The sequence below is a fragment of the Gracilinanus agilis genome, chromosome 5, assembly GCF_016433145.1.
Source record: "Gracilinanus agilis isolate LMUSP501 chromosome 5, AgileGrace, whole genome shotgun sequence".
In the NCBI taxonomy this organism is placed as follows: Eukaryota; Metazoa; Chordata; class Mammalia; order Didelphimorphia; family Didelphidae; genus Gracilinanus; species Gracilinanus agilis.
In genome coordinates this window covers 195,935,767-195,952,800 of record NC_058134.1, presented here as the reverse complement: position 1 = coordinate 195,952,800, position 17,034 = coordinate 195,935,767, and the positions used below count along the sequence as shown (strand labels likewise).

Below are 17,034 nucleotides of genomic sequence, written 5' to 3'. Positions count from 1 at the left end.
TCTTGACATTTCATCCTATACAGGTTGTCCCTGTTCCCTCTATGTAAACTTCTTCTAGTTACCCTGTTGGTAATAATAATTTTTGATATTTGCCAATACCTTCTTTTCTTCTTGGGATATAAATTGATTGAACTTGTGACCCTTAAAGAAAATAATTTTGTTCTCCTTCCCCTATTCTCTTAATTACCTTATGTTGATTCTCTTGAGTTCTGAGTTTGGGCAGCAAACTCTCTGTTTAAGTCTAGTTTTTCTTGATGAATGTTTGGAAATCCTCAATTTTATTGAATGACCATACTTTCCCCTGCAATAATATAGTTAGTTTTGCTGGATAGTTGATTCTTCTCTTGCTTTCTGCAGTATTGTGTTCCATGCCTTTTGGTCCTTCAATGTAGATGCAGCCAGAACCTGTGTTATCCTAACTGTGGTTCACTGATACCTGAATGACTTCTTTTTAGCAGCTTGTAATATTTTTCCTTGGTCTGAATTTGGCTATAATATTCCTGGAAGTTGTCAGTTGTGGATTAAATGTAGGAGGTGATCTGTGGATCCTGTCAATTTCCACTTTTCCCTCTTGTTCAAGAATTTCTGGGCAATTTTCTCTGATAATTTCTTGTAAAATGCTGTCTAAACTTTTTCTTTTATCATGATGTTCTGGTAAACCAATAATTCTTAAGTTATCCCTTCTAGCTCTGTTCTCCAGATCTTTGGTTGAGTCAATGAGGTGTGTCACATTCTCAAATTTTTCATTTTTTAAATTTTGTTTAATATATTCTTGCTGCCTTTTGAAGTCATTTGCTTCTAGTTGTTGAGTTCTGTTTTTTAAAGACTGAATTTCATCCTGGCTTTTCGGTCATCCTTCTCTTTCTGGTCTGATTTTCTTTGTAGATCATCTTTTGCCTTCTTTGCTTCATTTTCAAGCTGGCCAGTTCTGGCTTTTAATACTTTATTTTCTTGTTTTAGCTCATGTATTTCCTTTTTCAAATTGTCTTCAGACTCTCTTGATTGCTTTTTGAGTTCCTGAAGTTCTTGAGTTAATTGAGTTTTAAATTCTTGAGTTAATTGAATTTTGAGATCTTCCAAAGCCTGTGTCCAGTTTGATGGAACTACTTCTTCTTCTTCTATTTCTGTTTCATTTGCTCTCTTTTCACTTCCTTGAAAGAAGCTATCAATTGTCATTTCTTTTCTCTTTTTCTGTTGCTTACACATGTTTTTTCCTTTCCTTGTTCTGCTAGTTTGAGCAGATGTATTCAATGATCTTTGATGAAAGATCCAGCTGGTAATGGAGGTTTGTAGTTACTTTTTCTGTCCTCTGAAGACTTCTTGTCTGTTCAAATTGTTGGGATAAATCCTCTATTGATTGGATTAATCTTAGTCCTTTATATACCCTGAGGCTAAAACCTTGAGGGGAGGGAAAAACATACAAACAGAAAAACAAAAACAAAAACAAAAACAAAAAACCTGGGGTGATAAGAAGGAGCTTTTCCATGAACTGAGCTCTCCAGCAGGGGGCTCCCCCTGTTCTGTCTGCTGTGTTTGATCTGGTTTTCTTTCCTCTTGAAGCCCTGCATTCTCTATCTCAGTATGAGGAAGCCAAGCTGTCTGTGCTCTGGGGTTTGGCTCTCTCTAAGCCACCATCTTCTGGGCGTTTTTGCTGTGTTTCTCTGGTTTTCTCCTCCAGTCACTTCTCTAGTGCCTGTGTTTGATTCCCTGAGTCCAATGTCAGCAAGGCCCTCTCTCCCAACCAGTGTAGCCATTGGCCCTGAGATTTCCCGGCTGCTGGAGACTCTGCACTGCACGTGGGGGAGGTGTCCTGGGATCCTGGTATTCCCCTTCTATACCCTCAGACCCAACAGTTCAAGAATTGAAGCCTTTTTCTTGGCTTGCCTCTTTAGTTATGCTACAGTAGTGTTCCCCCTGCTCTGTCCCATTATTAGATTTGGTCCTTTTCTTCTTGAAGCTCATTGTTTTCTCTCTTGGTGTGTAAGGGTGCGGAGGTTTTAAGATTCACTCCATCTACGCCTCCATCTTCCTGGAAGTCTTCTCCATTACTTTTAAATGGCCACAAAATTGGCAGGTAGTGTGGAATGATTTGGCACTTCCTTCAAAGTTTGCCATTTTCTTCTCCAGGAGAACGGGATTAAGTGATTAGCCCATAGTCATTCAGCTAGCAAGGGTCTGAAGTTAGATTTGAAATAGGTCTTCTTAACTCCAGGCCTAGCACTCTATCTAATGTGCAATCTAGCTGTCTTAAATGCATATAAATACATGTAAAAATATAAAATACATCTAAGATAATTTGTTGAAGAGGATAGTAGAAGTTTGGGGGTTCAGGAAATATTTCATGTAAAAACTAATAACTTAACTAAACCTTGTGGGGAACCAGGGTTTCTAAGAGGCAGACATGAGGAGAGGTACATTTCAGGCAAGAAGATAGGATATGGTTTCATGTGTGAGGGATAGCAAAGAGGTCATTTGGTTTGATTGGATCACAGAATGCATAAATGGAATTTATGTATAATAATTAAGCTTTGGAAGGTAAGTTGGAACTAGATTGTGAAGGGCTTTAAGTATATAAGAATTTGCATATGAGCCTAGAAGTGATAAAGTGACACTATTGTTGATTGGGCGATAACATAATCAGATAGATTTCCTCTTGTCTTCTATGCTATATCCCTGAAGCCCTCATATCATCTTCTATCCTTTTCTCCTTTATAATAGTTTGTTCATGGTGAATGACTTTTATTTCCTTAGCAAAGTAGGGGAGGAAGAAGGTCTTTCTATTTTAAATAATATTTTATTTCTCCCTAATTACGTGTAAAAACAACTTTTTATATTCATTTTGAGTTCCAAATTATCTCCCTCAAATTATCTCCCTCTCTCTTCCCTCCCTGAGATAGTAAGCAATCTGAAATAGATTTTACATGTACAATCATGTAAAACATTTTGAGGAAGGTCTTTCTTTTAAAAAAACAAACATTTAATTATATTAATTAATTTAGAATACTTTCCCATGGTTCCATGATTCATATTCTTTCCCTCCTCTCCTTCATTCCCCAGCCAATGAGCTATTCATCTTGGTTTTACATGTATCATTGATCAAGACCTATTTCCATATTATTAATATTTGCAATGGAGTGATCATTTAGAGTTTATATCCCTAATCATATCCTCATTGAACCATGTGATCAAGCAAGTACTTTTTTTCTGGGTTTCTACTCCCATGTTTCTTTCTCTGGATAGCATTCTTTCTCATAAGTCCCTCAGAATTGTCCTGTGTCATTGCATTGCTGCTAGTAGAGAAGTCCATTACATTCGATTGTACCATAGTGTATCAGTCTCTGTGTATAATGTTCCCCTGGTTCTGCTCCTTTCACTCTGCATCAATTCCTGGAGATCATTCCAGTTTACATGGAATTCCTCCAATTCATCATTCCTTTTGGCACAATAGTATTCCATCACCAACAGATACTGTAATTTTTTCAGCCATTCCCTAATTGAAGGGCATCCTTTCATTTTCCAATTTTTTGCTACTACAAAGAGTGCGGCTATAAATATTTTTGTACAAGTCTTTTTCCTTATTATCTCTTTGAGGTACAAACCCAGCAGTGGTATGGCTGGATCAAAGGGTAGGTAGTCATTTAAAGCTCTTTGGAATTAGTTCCAGATTGCCTTCCATAATGGTTGGATCAATTCACAACTCCACTAGCAATGCATTAGTGTCCTGATTTTGCCCATCCCCTCCAACATTTATCATTTTCCTTTGCTATCATGTTGGCCAATCTGCTATGTGTGAGGTAGCACCTCAGAGTTGTTTTGATTTGTATTTAGTTAATTATAAGAGATTTAGAACACTTTTTCATGTGCTTATTTATAGTTTTGATTTCTTTATCTGAAAACTGCTTATTCTTGCCCTGTACCATTTATTAATTGGGAAGTGGCTTGATTTTTTGTACAATTGATTTAGTTCCTTATATATTTGAGAAATTAGACCTTTGTCAGAGGTTTTTGTTATAAAGATTTTTTTCCCTATTTGTTGCTTTCCTTCTAATTTTGGTTGCATTGGTTTTGTTTGTAGAAAACCCTTTTTAATTTAATGTAATCAAAATTATTCATTTTACATTTTGTCATATTCTCTATTTCTTGCCTGGTCTTAAATTCTTTCCTTTCTCATAGATCTGACAGGTATACTATTCTATGTTCACCTAATTAATTTCTATTTTCCTTCTTTATATTTAAGTCATTCACCCATTCTGAATTTATCTTGCTATAGGGTGTGAAATGCTGATCTAGACGTAATCTCTCCCATACTGTTTTCCAATTTTTACAGCAGTTTTTGTTGAACATTGAGTATTTGTCCCAAAAGCTGGGATCTTTGGGTTTATCATATATTATCTTGCTGAGGACATTTATCCCAATTCTTTCCATTGATCCTCCTTTCTGTCTCTTAGCAAGTTCCATATTGTTTTGATGACCAGTACAATTTAAGATCTGGTACTGCTAGGGAAGAAAGACTTTCTTAAGGGGATTAGGGAAGGAGATAATCTGAAAAGAGAGAAAAGAAGCTTTAGAACAGCCACAGTAGAAAATGTAATAAGGAATCAGTTAAGGGAGGGGGCAGTTGGAAGGCTGAGTGGATGGGGAGCCTAGAGATGGGAAATCTTGACTTCAAATTTGATCTCAAACACTTCCTAGCTGTGTGGCCCTAGGCTAATCACTGCTCTTCTGCCTTTGAATCAGTAAATAGTATAGCAGATAAGGGTTTCAAGAGAATCAATTAGGGAGAAATATGATTGCCTTTTCCCAATGATGATCAGTTGAGATTAGATAAAAATGTGATGCACTAGTCCAAGTTGTATGACTTCCTCCTGCAATATTGGGCTGCAAGTGAATAAAAATGGGGGAGGTTGATCCTATGGACAATGAAAAGTTTGGGTTTAGCAAAAGTAGGAAAGGTTATAGGATGAGTCAGGGAGTGGAAGAAGAAAATTCCAGAGTAAAGGTCTTCTAATGTTGAACAGGTTAGCTGTAGAATCAAGATTATGGAGGGAGGAAAAGTGAAGCCAGTGCAGAGTTGATGGCTTCAGAGACTACTGAGAGGTGTAGGGACCTGAGGTCACAGTGAGGATAAAGAATAAGTTTAGGAGAAGTGAGGCATAGGGAGTAAGGGAATGATTGTTGTAAATATATGTCTTCACAGATCTTTTCCATTTTTCTTTTGTTTTTTATTCTTTTTTCAATTTCATCCTTAAATATGTGGTTTAATTGGGTTGCTTGCCAAGTTTTCTATAAACTTGTTTTTCTCTTTATTGTTTCTCACTGTTTTATGAGGTGATATTGCTCACGATATTCCCTAACCTCCTCTATAAGATTTTGCAAATGAATTTATATTCAAACCTGGTGTTGTCCTTGGCCATCATATCTTTTTCCCTGGCAAGGAGATCAAATGTTTGCTGGCTTTGTTAGCTGATCAGAGCTTGGATTTGAATGATAGGGTGCTGGAAATGATTAAACAAGAGTAATTTACAATTATAAGGCTACAGGCACTAATAGAAGGATCATAAGCTTGAGAACTAAAAGAGAACTTAGAAGTCATGTAGTCTTAACTCCATCATTTTGTGAGATGGTTTGTCCAAGGTTATACAGGCAACAAATGGTAAAGGTAATATTTGAACCCAGTTCTTCTGACTCTAAACCTAGTGCTTTTTTAAAATTTACTATCTCAAGTAGAAATCATCAATTGATTGTCTAGTCCACTAGCTCTGAAGTAAGACCCATTTAACATAACCACTATCAAGTCTTAGCTTCCTAAATTATGAGGTATGTCACCAATGTAAAAATGTATATCCTGATGTTGAGTCGGCTTATACTGTGTAATACATTTTTTCCCACTGAGGCCAGTGTGATAGTAGCAATGTTCCCACAAGATAGATTAAGAGTGTTAGCCTTCTTGATTTTGGGTAGGTACTTAGCTATTTCACAAAGTAATATTTCCTCCAGTTTAGGCATTCAAAAATATTTATTTTTTTTTAATCCTTACCTTCCATTTTGGAGGAAATACTGCATATTGGCTCCAAGACAGAAGAGTGATAAGGGTAGGCAATGGGGGTCAAGTGACTTGCGCAGGGTCGCACAGCTGGGAAGTGTCTGAGGCCAGCTTTGAACTTAGGACCTCCTGTCTCTGGGCCTGGCTCTCAATCCACTGAGCTACCCAGCTGCCCCCCCCTAAAAGATTTCTAAGGGAAGAGTAACAAGGTATGTTCTATGGACCACTGGCATATTGTCTGTATCCATAAGTGGCTAAAGCAAATCATATTCCTAATTCCATAGAGTCTTAAATATCTTTTCTCTTCTCTTGGTGTTATTTCATTGCTTGCCCTGGGTGAAGCATCTGCTGGATGTCATTACTGGACTCCCTTTTCCTTTCTGTACTCAACTCTTGGTGATCAGGGCTAAGCCTCTGTCTACTCCAGGTTCCTGTCTTTGTGGTTGTTAGTGTTGTTGAAGTCATTTTTCAGCTGTGTCTGTCTCTTTATGACCCCATTTGGGATATTCTTGGCAAGGATACTGGAATGGTTTGACATTTCCTTCTGTAGCTCATTTTACAGATGAGGAAATTGAGGCAAACAAAAAATTAATTTGCCCAGGGTCACCCAGTTAATAAGTATCTGTGGCCAGACTTGAACTCAGGATGATTCATCTTCTTGACTCCAGGCATGGCACTCTATACACTGTTCCACCTAGCTAGGTGCTTATCTGTTATTAATCCTTGAGTATGCTGGTGTGGGCTAAGTGGCTATTTTCTATCAATCCCCAGAACAGAATGTCCCCAGTTCATATCCATGAACTTCATGGAGTCCATGAGTTCACTGCTTGGCTCAACATATTTTTTTCTTCCTCATATCCTATCCTCATTCTAGAGGACTCACATATTTTCTTCATTTTTTCCAAAATATATATTGATGTTCCATCAAATAACCCAATTTCTAGTTCCTCTATTTATTCAGGAGTATGGCCAATAAGTCACCCAGTCTTACAATCTCAGGCTCAATCAATCAATAACAAATCCTTTTTAAGTCCACTATGTGCCAGACATTGTGCTTGATGCTAGAGATTCAAGTACAAAATCTGAAAGTCTATTCCGAATGAGCTTATATCTTTCAACTCCTCATTCACACCCCAATTATTCAGTCTATTGTCACATCTTGTCCTTTATGCTTTCCCCAAGTCTCTCCTATACATTCCCTTCTCTCTATTCACACAGTCACTGTCCTAGTACAGGCTCCTATCACTCTTGCCTGGACAACTGCAAAGGCATTTTTTAAAAAGCCTCATCTTCTATCTCAGAATTGGTACTACATAATGATTCCAAGTCAGAAGAGAGGTAAGGGCTAGGCAATGGGGCTTAAGTGACTTGCCCAGGATCATACAGCTAGGAATTAGCTGAGACCATAAACCCATGTCTTCCTGATTCCCAGGTCAGGCTTTATCCACTGAGCCACATAGCTGCCCCAATAATAGCCTCTTAATTGCTCTCTCATGAGTGTCTTGATATAGAGTGATCAAGAAGTATAAAGACTGGGGACCAAACCAATAGAAATAGTAATTAAGAGATCATTGTTGACTTTGTTTTGTGTTTTTATTTTAAACCTTTACCTTCCATCTTAGAATCAATACTATGTATTGGTTCCAAGGCAGAAGAGTGGTAAGGGCTAGGCAACGGGGGTTAAGTGACTTGCCCAGGGTCACATAGCCAGGGAGTGTCTGAAGTCAGATTTGATCCTAGGACCTCCGATCTCTTGACCTGGCTCTCAATCCACTGAGCCACCCAGCTGCCCCTCATTGTTGACTTTGGTGAGGGCACCTTTTGTTGAATGATGAGGTAGTTAGTCACATTACAGAGGATTTATAACAGATTGGGAGGAAAGGAGTCTCTTCACATTCAGATACGAAACTGATTTTTTCTAAAGGGCAGGTTGCACAATTTCATTCAATCATGAAATAAACTCCAGTGGTTTCTTGTTAACTCAGCACCCAATACAAAGTCCATTGTTTAGCATTTAAAGCCCCCCCTTAGCCTGGAGCTTTCATGCTTTTCTCATCTTATTATTTTTTTTCCCTGCATAAATGAATAGTATCACCTCATTTTACAAACCAGCTTCACAGAACAGCTTTATGTTCCATCTCCCAAATCTGTCTCTACATAGGTGTACCCCATCCCTGGAAAGTGTTCCTTGCCTCTATCTCTTAGTTTCTATGGCTTACTTTAAGACATTGCAAATTCCATCTTTTCTAGGAGATCCCTTTTAGGTCAGGTCCCTTCTTACTCTTGCCCCTCCCCTTACTCCTGCTGTGCTAGTGGTTTTCCTTTGAGGTTATCTTCTATCTACTCTTTTTTTTTTTTTTTTGTCTTGCCTATTTGTGATTATTTACATATAGTCTCCTCCATTATGATGGCTGTACCTTGAAAGTAGAGAGTTGTTTTTTTTGCCTTTCTCTGAATCCTCAGTGTTTAAGTTTAGTATTTGTAACAGAGGAAGCACTTAAGAAATGTTCATTTACTAACTTATATCTTCTCCCACTTTCTATTAATTTACTCTGGGCTAGACAAAGAGGTAGCCCTTTTCATTTCCAAGACCTTTGCATACATCCTTGATCTCATCCCCTCCAGTGTTATCCAACAAATTATCCCCAGTATAATCCCCATTTCTCCTCTTATTGCCAATCTCTCCATATGACCATTATGGAAAACTCAGCTTTTGTCTTTTAAGGACATTTATGCCTCCCGTATCCTGAAAAAAATTGACTGATCCTTAATTGATCCTGCTATTCCTGCTATTATCCTAAATCTAGCCTCTCTTTCATTTCTAACTTCTTGACAAAGCTGGCTCCACTTGATACCTCCATATCCTTTCCTCTCAATCTATTATCTACTCTCCATAATGTGGCTTCCTACCTCATCATTCCACAGAAAGTACCCTCTCTAAAGTTACCAATGATTTCTTCATTACTATATCTACTGACTTGTTCCCAAGTCTTTATCCTTCTTGGTTGTTTAGACACTTTGGATAATCTCCTGAATACTGTCTTTAGTTTGGCTTTCTACTGGTTCTATCTACCCAACAGCTCCTTCTTAGAAGCCTCTGCTGGTTCCTAATTGGTGTTCTCCAGGCCTCTGTCCTGGGTCCTCTTCTCTTTTCCTGCTATACTTTCACCCTAGATGATCTCAATAGCTTTCCTGAGTTGATTTATCTCCATGAAGATCATTCTGAGATTTATGATTTACATACCCAGCCCTCAGTTCTCTCCTGAATCAACAGTTGACTCTTGGATAGCTCAAATTGAACGTAGGCATCTCAAATTCAACATTTCCAAAATAGAACTCATCTTTTCTCTTGACCCCTTTTCCTTCCGTTTTGGAGTCAATACTGTGTATTGGCTCCAAGGCAGAAGAGTGGTAAAGGGTAGGCAATGGGGGTCAAGTGACTTGCCCAGGGTTACACAGCTGGGAAGTGTCTGAGGCAAGATTTGGACTTAGGACCTCCCTATCTCTAGGCCTGGCTCTCAATCCACTGAGCTACCCAGCTGCCCCCTACTTATATCTCTTAACTTCCTAGCTTCAATAATAATTCAAATGGTACCTTCAATAAAATGTCTTTTCTATCCCCTTCCTTCCATTTCCCCACTCCCTCCTGTTATTTCTTTCTTTCTGACATTATCTTACATATATTCTGTATATATTTAGTATGCACATAGTTATTTACATTTTTCTTCCCCATTTGCATGAAAACTCCTTGTAGGTAGGGACTAGTTTTGCTTGTCTTTGCATTATCAGTGGATAGAATGTTTAAGGGACCTCTTATATAAGGTCTTAATAAATGCCTGATGTCTACTTGGCTTGACTGAGTAGATGATTTGTCTGAGGGTACAAGACTGTAGGAAAGAGAAATCATCCTCTTCTAGTGGCTCAGTTCTTCCAAAGCTTAGTTTTCTTTCTAAGTTTGGTGAAAAGAGTTAATTTTTACCTTGGTAGAGTGGAAACTATTTTAATTATACAGTATATCTTCTCCATTCTTGAGATTATCTTCTGTTTTTAAAAATATTTATTTTGATCTTTTTCTCTATGTGAATTTTCTGACTACAAAAATTTGATTTGGAAATGACTCTCACATTAGCAATCAGTTATTTTCTATTAAGATAATGGTTCACCTACTTGTGTGTGTGTGTGTGTGTGTGTGCTTGCGTGCGTGCGTGTGTATATGTGTGTGTGTGTGTGTATGTGTTGTTATTTGGTGCTTTCCATTTTCAGCGTTTTCTTTTTCTTATAAAAAAAAGAATTCATGAGATATAAACATGGGATTTTCTATGTTCTTCAAGTCTTTTATACCTTTTTTATTTCTCGATTATGACCTGTATACTCCAACCATTTTTTTAGTCTATCCTCCCCATGCACTGAAGCAATGTAGCATTAAATTATACGTTAACTTTATTTGTACTCAATAACCAAATTTATGTAATTAATAGTGATATATAATTTATAAAATATTTATATATTATCTATAATAATAGATGCCATATTATATATATAATATTGATTTATAGTAATATATAATATTTAATTTTGTACTAACATATCTATATTATTCTGTAATATATTTCTAGTAATAACATTGATAACTACATATATTTTTACATAACTACAATTTATATATTAACATGTCAATAACATGTCATTTGTAGACTTGTTTTCTGCTAATATTTAGAGTTACTATTAGCATTTTCATGATGTCCTTTTGCTTATACTCATAAATCCAACAAGTTATGAGGACAGAGTACCTAGTCCAATTTAAGACATGTACTATATATGTAAAATTTATAAAAATATATTATCTAACAAGTACCTTTATTAAAGTTGTTGAGATTCTCAAACATGATTCTAATGTTATCACTTAGTTGATTGCTTGAAGAAATATTGTAACTATTCAGGGTGTATCCTACCACACTGTTTCAGAGAAGTATATTAAGAATGAACTTAGAACAATTTCTTAGCATCCAAGGCACAAATAAGCTATGAGAAATTATCAAAGGATTTCTCATTATGTTCAACTTTTTTTTTTTTAACTTCTACTGATTATTTTCCTTAAAAATTTCATTCATGATTTCTGATGAAATTATGGTGTATGTTCTGACTTCTTTTGGGTAAATTAATGGAAATAAACAGATTGTTTCATTAACCAATTAGTTGTGAGTTTCCATCTCAGTTTACAACCTCCCCTCCCTCTCCCCCCAAATAACAACCCTGGGGAAGCTGGATTTCTCACATGTTTTCTTTCCTTCAAAACCTTAGACTTTTAGGCTTGAATAGATATAAATATGGGTTGTACAATTTTAACAGTGTAATAAGTATTATGAATATCTGTTTAAGGAATTAAAATATTTATCACAGGAGAAAGATTATAGTCTAGGGTTGCTTCTTTCTATCACCACCATTGATTCACTTTTTTCTTAAATCTGTGGAAATATAGTTCCACCCTTTACTTCTCTCAAAATGACAGTCACAACACACAAATTAAACTTAGTTCTTTCTGGGAATATCCTTTTAGTCTTTTTCAAAGCTGGGGGTTAGCTCCTTGGCAAATCAGGAAAGTGGTTCTTTTAACATTTCCATCAGTATCTAGTACAATCTCTCTCCAACTTTGGCAAATATAGTATACAAAATGACTGTTAAAATGCCTCTCTTCCAAGGCAGTATTGACTTAAAAATTTACATTTACAAATGTACTTTGAATATCTGTAAAGCACCTTCAAGATCTAGTCCAATTTCTTTATTTTATAATTGAGGAAACTGAGACTAAAAGAGATTAAAGGAGTTGCTTAAGGTCATCTGAGTAGCAAGTAATAAAGCTGAGATTTCTACTTATCTCTTCCAATTTCCATTCCATTGGTCTTTCTGCTCTGCTGTGCTCCTCATTTGAATGGAATTTTTGGGTGCTTAAACTGAAATTCTCTTAGGATCATAAAGTATTATTTTTTTTAAGCACTTAAGGAAAATCATTCAACTGTTTGGTGACAGACTTTCTAAAAACTAATGAGAAAAAGAGAAGAATTACAGACAATTGCATTTTGTTACTTTAGCTTTGATAGCAGGGGAGATATCAGAAAAATGATCATCTCTTTTATTCATATAGCACTTATGTTTCCTAAGCCCATAGACAACCTTGAACTCATTTATCTTTGCACTAAATCCTGTGAAGTAGGATGGGAGGGGTTACTTGACAGAGAGGGAAAATGAAGGGGACATTAAAGTGATTAAATCCCTTATTAAGGGTGAAACAGTTAATCTGTCAGTTGCAAAACAAGGACCAGAATCTTACTTTCCCTGCTGGTATTCTTTCCGCTAAACCATGTTGACTCACCCAATCATTAAATTTATGGCCAATTTACAAACATGAAGAAAGGCAAATGACGCTGGATCAGGGTGTCCACACTTTTGAAAACACATCATGTTGGACTAATTTAATATCCATCTAATCTAGTATGGAGATTTTTGCCTCTTTCCTTGGCTTCTCCTGAAGTTTTGGATTTCCAAACTTCTTTTGAGAGGCAGCCATTTGGATTAAATGCTCTGTGAACCTTAAAGTGATATATTAACACGAATTGTTCCCCCACCAAAGTGCTTTGGGCACCCAGAGTTCAGTAAATTTGATCCTGCTTTTTGTTAAAAAGCAGTTATGTTACTTAGGAGAGACTAACAAATCATAATAGACATTAACTCATTTAACAAGGATTAGTTTATCACATTAAGTTATTTAACATAGAGCAAAGCCTTGAGAAAATGAGACACAAGAAAGAAAAGTTTTGGTAAAGGACAAGAATGAAGGAAATGTCTTACTTTTGTAGAGTAGGACATGTTGGGTGTTGCATGGGGGAGCTACAGAAATAGCAAAAGGTCTTTGTGGTGTGTTAGAAGGTTGCCCAGAAAAATGGAGGGAAGGTGATTTTCACTTGCTTAAATTTGTTAAATTTGGTCTAGTTTCTTATCCTAATTCCTCCTCCTTTTAACTTTTTAAAGCCTTCCTTATGTGTCATTTCAGGTAAACCAAGCAGTATGGGCTCTAAGTTTCTAGAAATATTGAGACATACCTTATTAGGATTTTATTATCTTTCCATATTTTCTATCATATGTGAGTTTTTCAACTGAAGGCAGTCAGAGGTAATTGTAAATTGTATAGCACTCTAGGGAATATGAAATTTGGGTGATTGAGAATTGATTTGGTCTAGATGGGCTTTAAGAATGGTCCTAAATTCGCCACACTGATTAATTCCACACTCAATTTCTCTTTTACTATTTAAGCATGTGCTTAGGTACATCAATCCTCTTTAATTTTACTTTGGAGAGAAGAATTGGGGTGGGAGTGAAAAGAAATGAGTTCAGGTTGAAATAATTGGTTGTTGTCATAATTTCACATGCTGTGTTGTGACTTCTCAATGATGTAAGAACTGAATATTCACTCTATGGATTATCCATGCTCTTACTATTGCTATTTCCTTTTCTTCCTCCTCTTTCTTCTTTTCTTGATATTCCTTCTTCCATGTTTTCTCTTTTCTTTTCTTCCTTTCTTTCCTCCTTCCCTGTTTTGTCCTTTTCTCCTTCTCGTCCTCATCTTAAAAGTAATAATTCTAATATACCACTTTTATCATATTGTTCTTTTGACTAAGAACTTTCATTGACTTACTGGCCAAAGTCTCAAATTATCAGACTTGCAATAAAGGGTTTTAGAAACTAGTTCTGATGTATTTCTGATTTCATACTACTCCTCTTCATTTGGTTTAGACTCCATTTAAAATTGAAGTGAGTGGCTTGCAGTGGGCACCTAGGTGGTACAGTGGATAGAGGGTCTAGCCTGAAATCAGGAAGACTCATCTTTGTGAGTTCAAATCTGGCCTCAGACATTTACTAGCTGTGAAACCCTAGCGAAGTCACTTAACCCTGGTGTTGAGATCTATCTATCATCTCCACATCATCTGATAAGGACATAAAGATGACTTAGTTGATAAGAAAATAATGGGACACGGGAGATGATCTTGACTGTTAACACATAGCTGCTTCTCCAAAGTGCCATTGAGTCACAAGTATATTATATGTGAAAATTCAAACTCCCTTTCACCCACAAGCACAGAGAGAGTTTTACAGCTCCATAGAAATTGCAATGAGTTTAGACAACACACAGAAACTCAGAAACTTCAAGGTGAAGATAAGAACCAGGCTGGACCTTCAGCTGCGTGATTATCAGCAAGCTAAGTCTGAGAATACTTTTCTCAGGGGCAAATGCCCCTGCTAAACTAAGGTTTCAGCCTTGGCTGCATTTCTGACCAAAGGGGAAGAATGTAACCTCTTAACTGTTGGTTTGCTAGGAATTTAAAGCTTTTCAATAAGGCCACAATACTTTTCAACAAGAAATCACAAGGATCACAAAAGGGGTCAAAAGAGGAGTCTCAGATTTTTATCTATTTGAGACTCTGTTTCTCTTATTGGCTTCCCACACCCCGGTTACTTCAGTTTCCTCATCTGTAAGATGAGCTGGAGAAGGAAATTGGAAACTCCAGGATTTCTGCTAAGACAACCTCATATGGAGATTCAGACATGACTGAAAAGTCTAAACAAAACTGGAGTACTCTACTCCATATATTTCCTCTCTTCCATGCTTTTGTTCTAACAAATTTTGTATATTTGGAATTCCTTCCCCTACATCTCTACCTCTCAAATTCTTATTATTGAAGAACCAGATTATGGCATCATCTCTTCCATAAAACCTTTTAAAAATTCTTAGGCAGAAGCCATCTTCTGATCTTATTGTTAATGCTTCATAAATTTTTTAAAAATAAGTTAATAAAAGAAGTGACCTTTGAAAGCAATCTTCCTTTGGGATCTCAAAATACTTTTCAAAAAGTTCCCTTCTAAATGTACCATATTCTCATTTGGATGATGATTATTTATGTATATATCTTAATCACCTCTTTTAAATTAAAAATCCCTTGAGGGGTAGGGACTATATGTTACCTTTTTGGATCTCTTTCCCCCCAAAATCATTCCCTCATTCATTTAACAAATATTTGTTAACAAAGGAGGATGTGTGTGTGTGTGTGTGTGTGTGTGTGTGTTTCTGTATTCTGCCCTAGTCAGGCCATATTTGCAATATTTTATTTATACCTAGGTGCCAGTTTATAAAGGACATTGATGAACAGGAGAATCCAAAGAAGGACAATCAAATGAAAAAGGAGCCTTTTATTCCATTATGTATGAGTATTGGTTGAAGGAATAAGAGATTTTTAGCCTAGAGAAGAGAAGATTCAATGGAGAGAATAAAATTTTAAATACTTAAAAGGTAATTGTGCGGAAGAAGAATTGGATTTTTCCTATTTGGCAAGCTTAGGAACAAGAAGCAAAATTTTTGGAGGCAGATTTTGATTTGATATATGGGGAAAATTTCTAAACAATTAGAATTATTTGAAAGAGGAATGGGCTATCTCAGGAGATAGTAAATTCTACTTATTATAAGTCTTGGAGCAAATGCTGGATGATTACATATGGTGTAGGAATTTTTTTTTCAGATATGATTGAAATAGATGATCAATGAGATTCCTTCCAACCCTGCTGCTCTGAGATTCTGGTGGCTAGTATTTCTTCTTTATTTTCATGTGAAATGTGAACATCTAAAATAAAAATAATTATGTATATTTCTAGTGAAATATTGATTTACTTTTGGAAAAAATAATTCTAAATATTTAACCTGTATTTTGTTCATTCCTTCCACTATATGTCTAGAAACAAGGCAAATGATTAGACTCTTAATATTGATTTCTTTTCTTTTTCAGGAAGTATTTTGGAGAAAAAATTGGCCTGTATTTTGCTTGGTTGGGTTTATATACTGCATTCCTCATTCCATCTTCACTAATTGGGGTGATAGTCTTTCTCTATGGCTGTGCAACAATAGAAGATGATATTCCTAGGTAAGTATGCTTAAGAGAATATTGAATTGTCTTTTATATGTCAATAATTCATCTTGCCTTTACTGTAATAATTCACATTTAGGGAGCATCTAAAGTTTAGAAAGTATTTTCTTTATAACAATTTTGTGGAGTTGGTTGTAAAAGTATCTTTATTCCCTAGGACAGGGGTCGGCAACGTATAGCTCATGCTTTATCTGGCTCTTTTGAGGGCCATATATGGCTCTTTCTGCAGGAGCCATAAAGTCAATTTTTTTCAGGCACTGTTACAGGAGCAGCACTGTGAGCACTGTACAGCTCTCACGAAATTACATTTTAAAAAATGTGGTGTTTATGGCTCTCACGGCCAAAATGGTTGCCGACCCCTGCCCCAGGAGCTTGTGGATTTAAGTTGGGAGGGAAGAAATAGAGTGAATGAAGGATGGGAAGATGTTGATCATTTAAAGCCATTTTGATAGATCTCAGTGGAATACTTCACATTGAAATGCAGCTATATTGGGCATATGAGCATCTCTTGAACAGTTGCATCCTGATCCTGTTGCTGTTTAGAGTTGTGACAAATACAATTAAAGTAAAGTAAGACAGAATTGTTGGAGAGTCTAATAAATGCAGTTGATATTGATTATCATATTAAATTTAATGAATATAAAACTAGGAATCTGAGAAGGCAAAATGATTTGCCTAGAGATGCATATGAGTATTAAAGCTGAGACATGAACCCATACTTCCTTTGATTCCAAGCCCAGTACTTTCCCATTATCCCAGTAGTATGGTGCCCTTGTTGGTCTACTTTAGATGAATAAGGGCATTGACATTTCAGCAAAATGCTTCCATATCTTGAGTCTAAGACATGGTGTTTTCTATGAAGTCAGTCCTGTGCTCAGCAACTCTGTATTTGATTTGCTTTGTCTTCCATTAGTAAAATTTGGATTTGTGTTTTTCTAATGAGAGGCCAGAGATCTGATTATTTTTTAAAATGGAGATATCTTGGTGACCATTCTAAAATTATCTTAGAAGTTAATTAGGTTT

General features: G+C 36.3%; 1 protein-coding gene across 1 annotated transcript in view; it reads left to right on the top strand.

Moving 5' to 3' along the window:
• Nucleotides 1-17,034, top strand: part of ANO2 (anoctamin 2) — a 504,220-nt gene that overhangs the window by 251,563 nt on the left and 235,623 nt on the right. Inside the window, exon 10 of the mRNA XM_044677761.1 lies at nucleotides 15,874-16,008. Within this exon, the coding sequence (XP_044533696.1) occupies nucleotides 15,874-16,008 (135 nt within the window). The remainder of the gene's footprint in view (nucleotides 1-15,873; nucleotides 16,009-17,034) is intronic.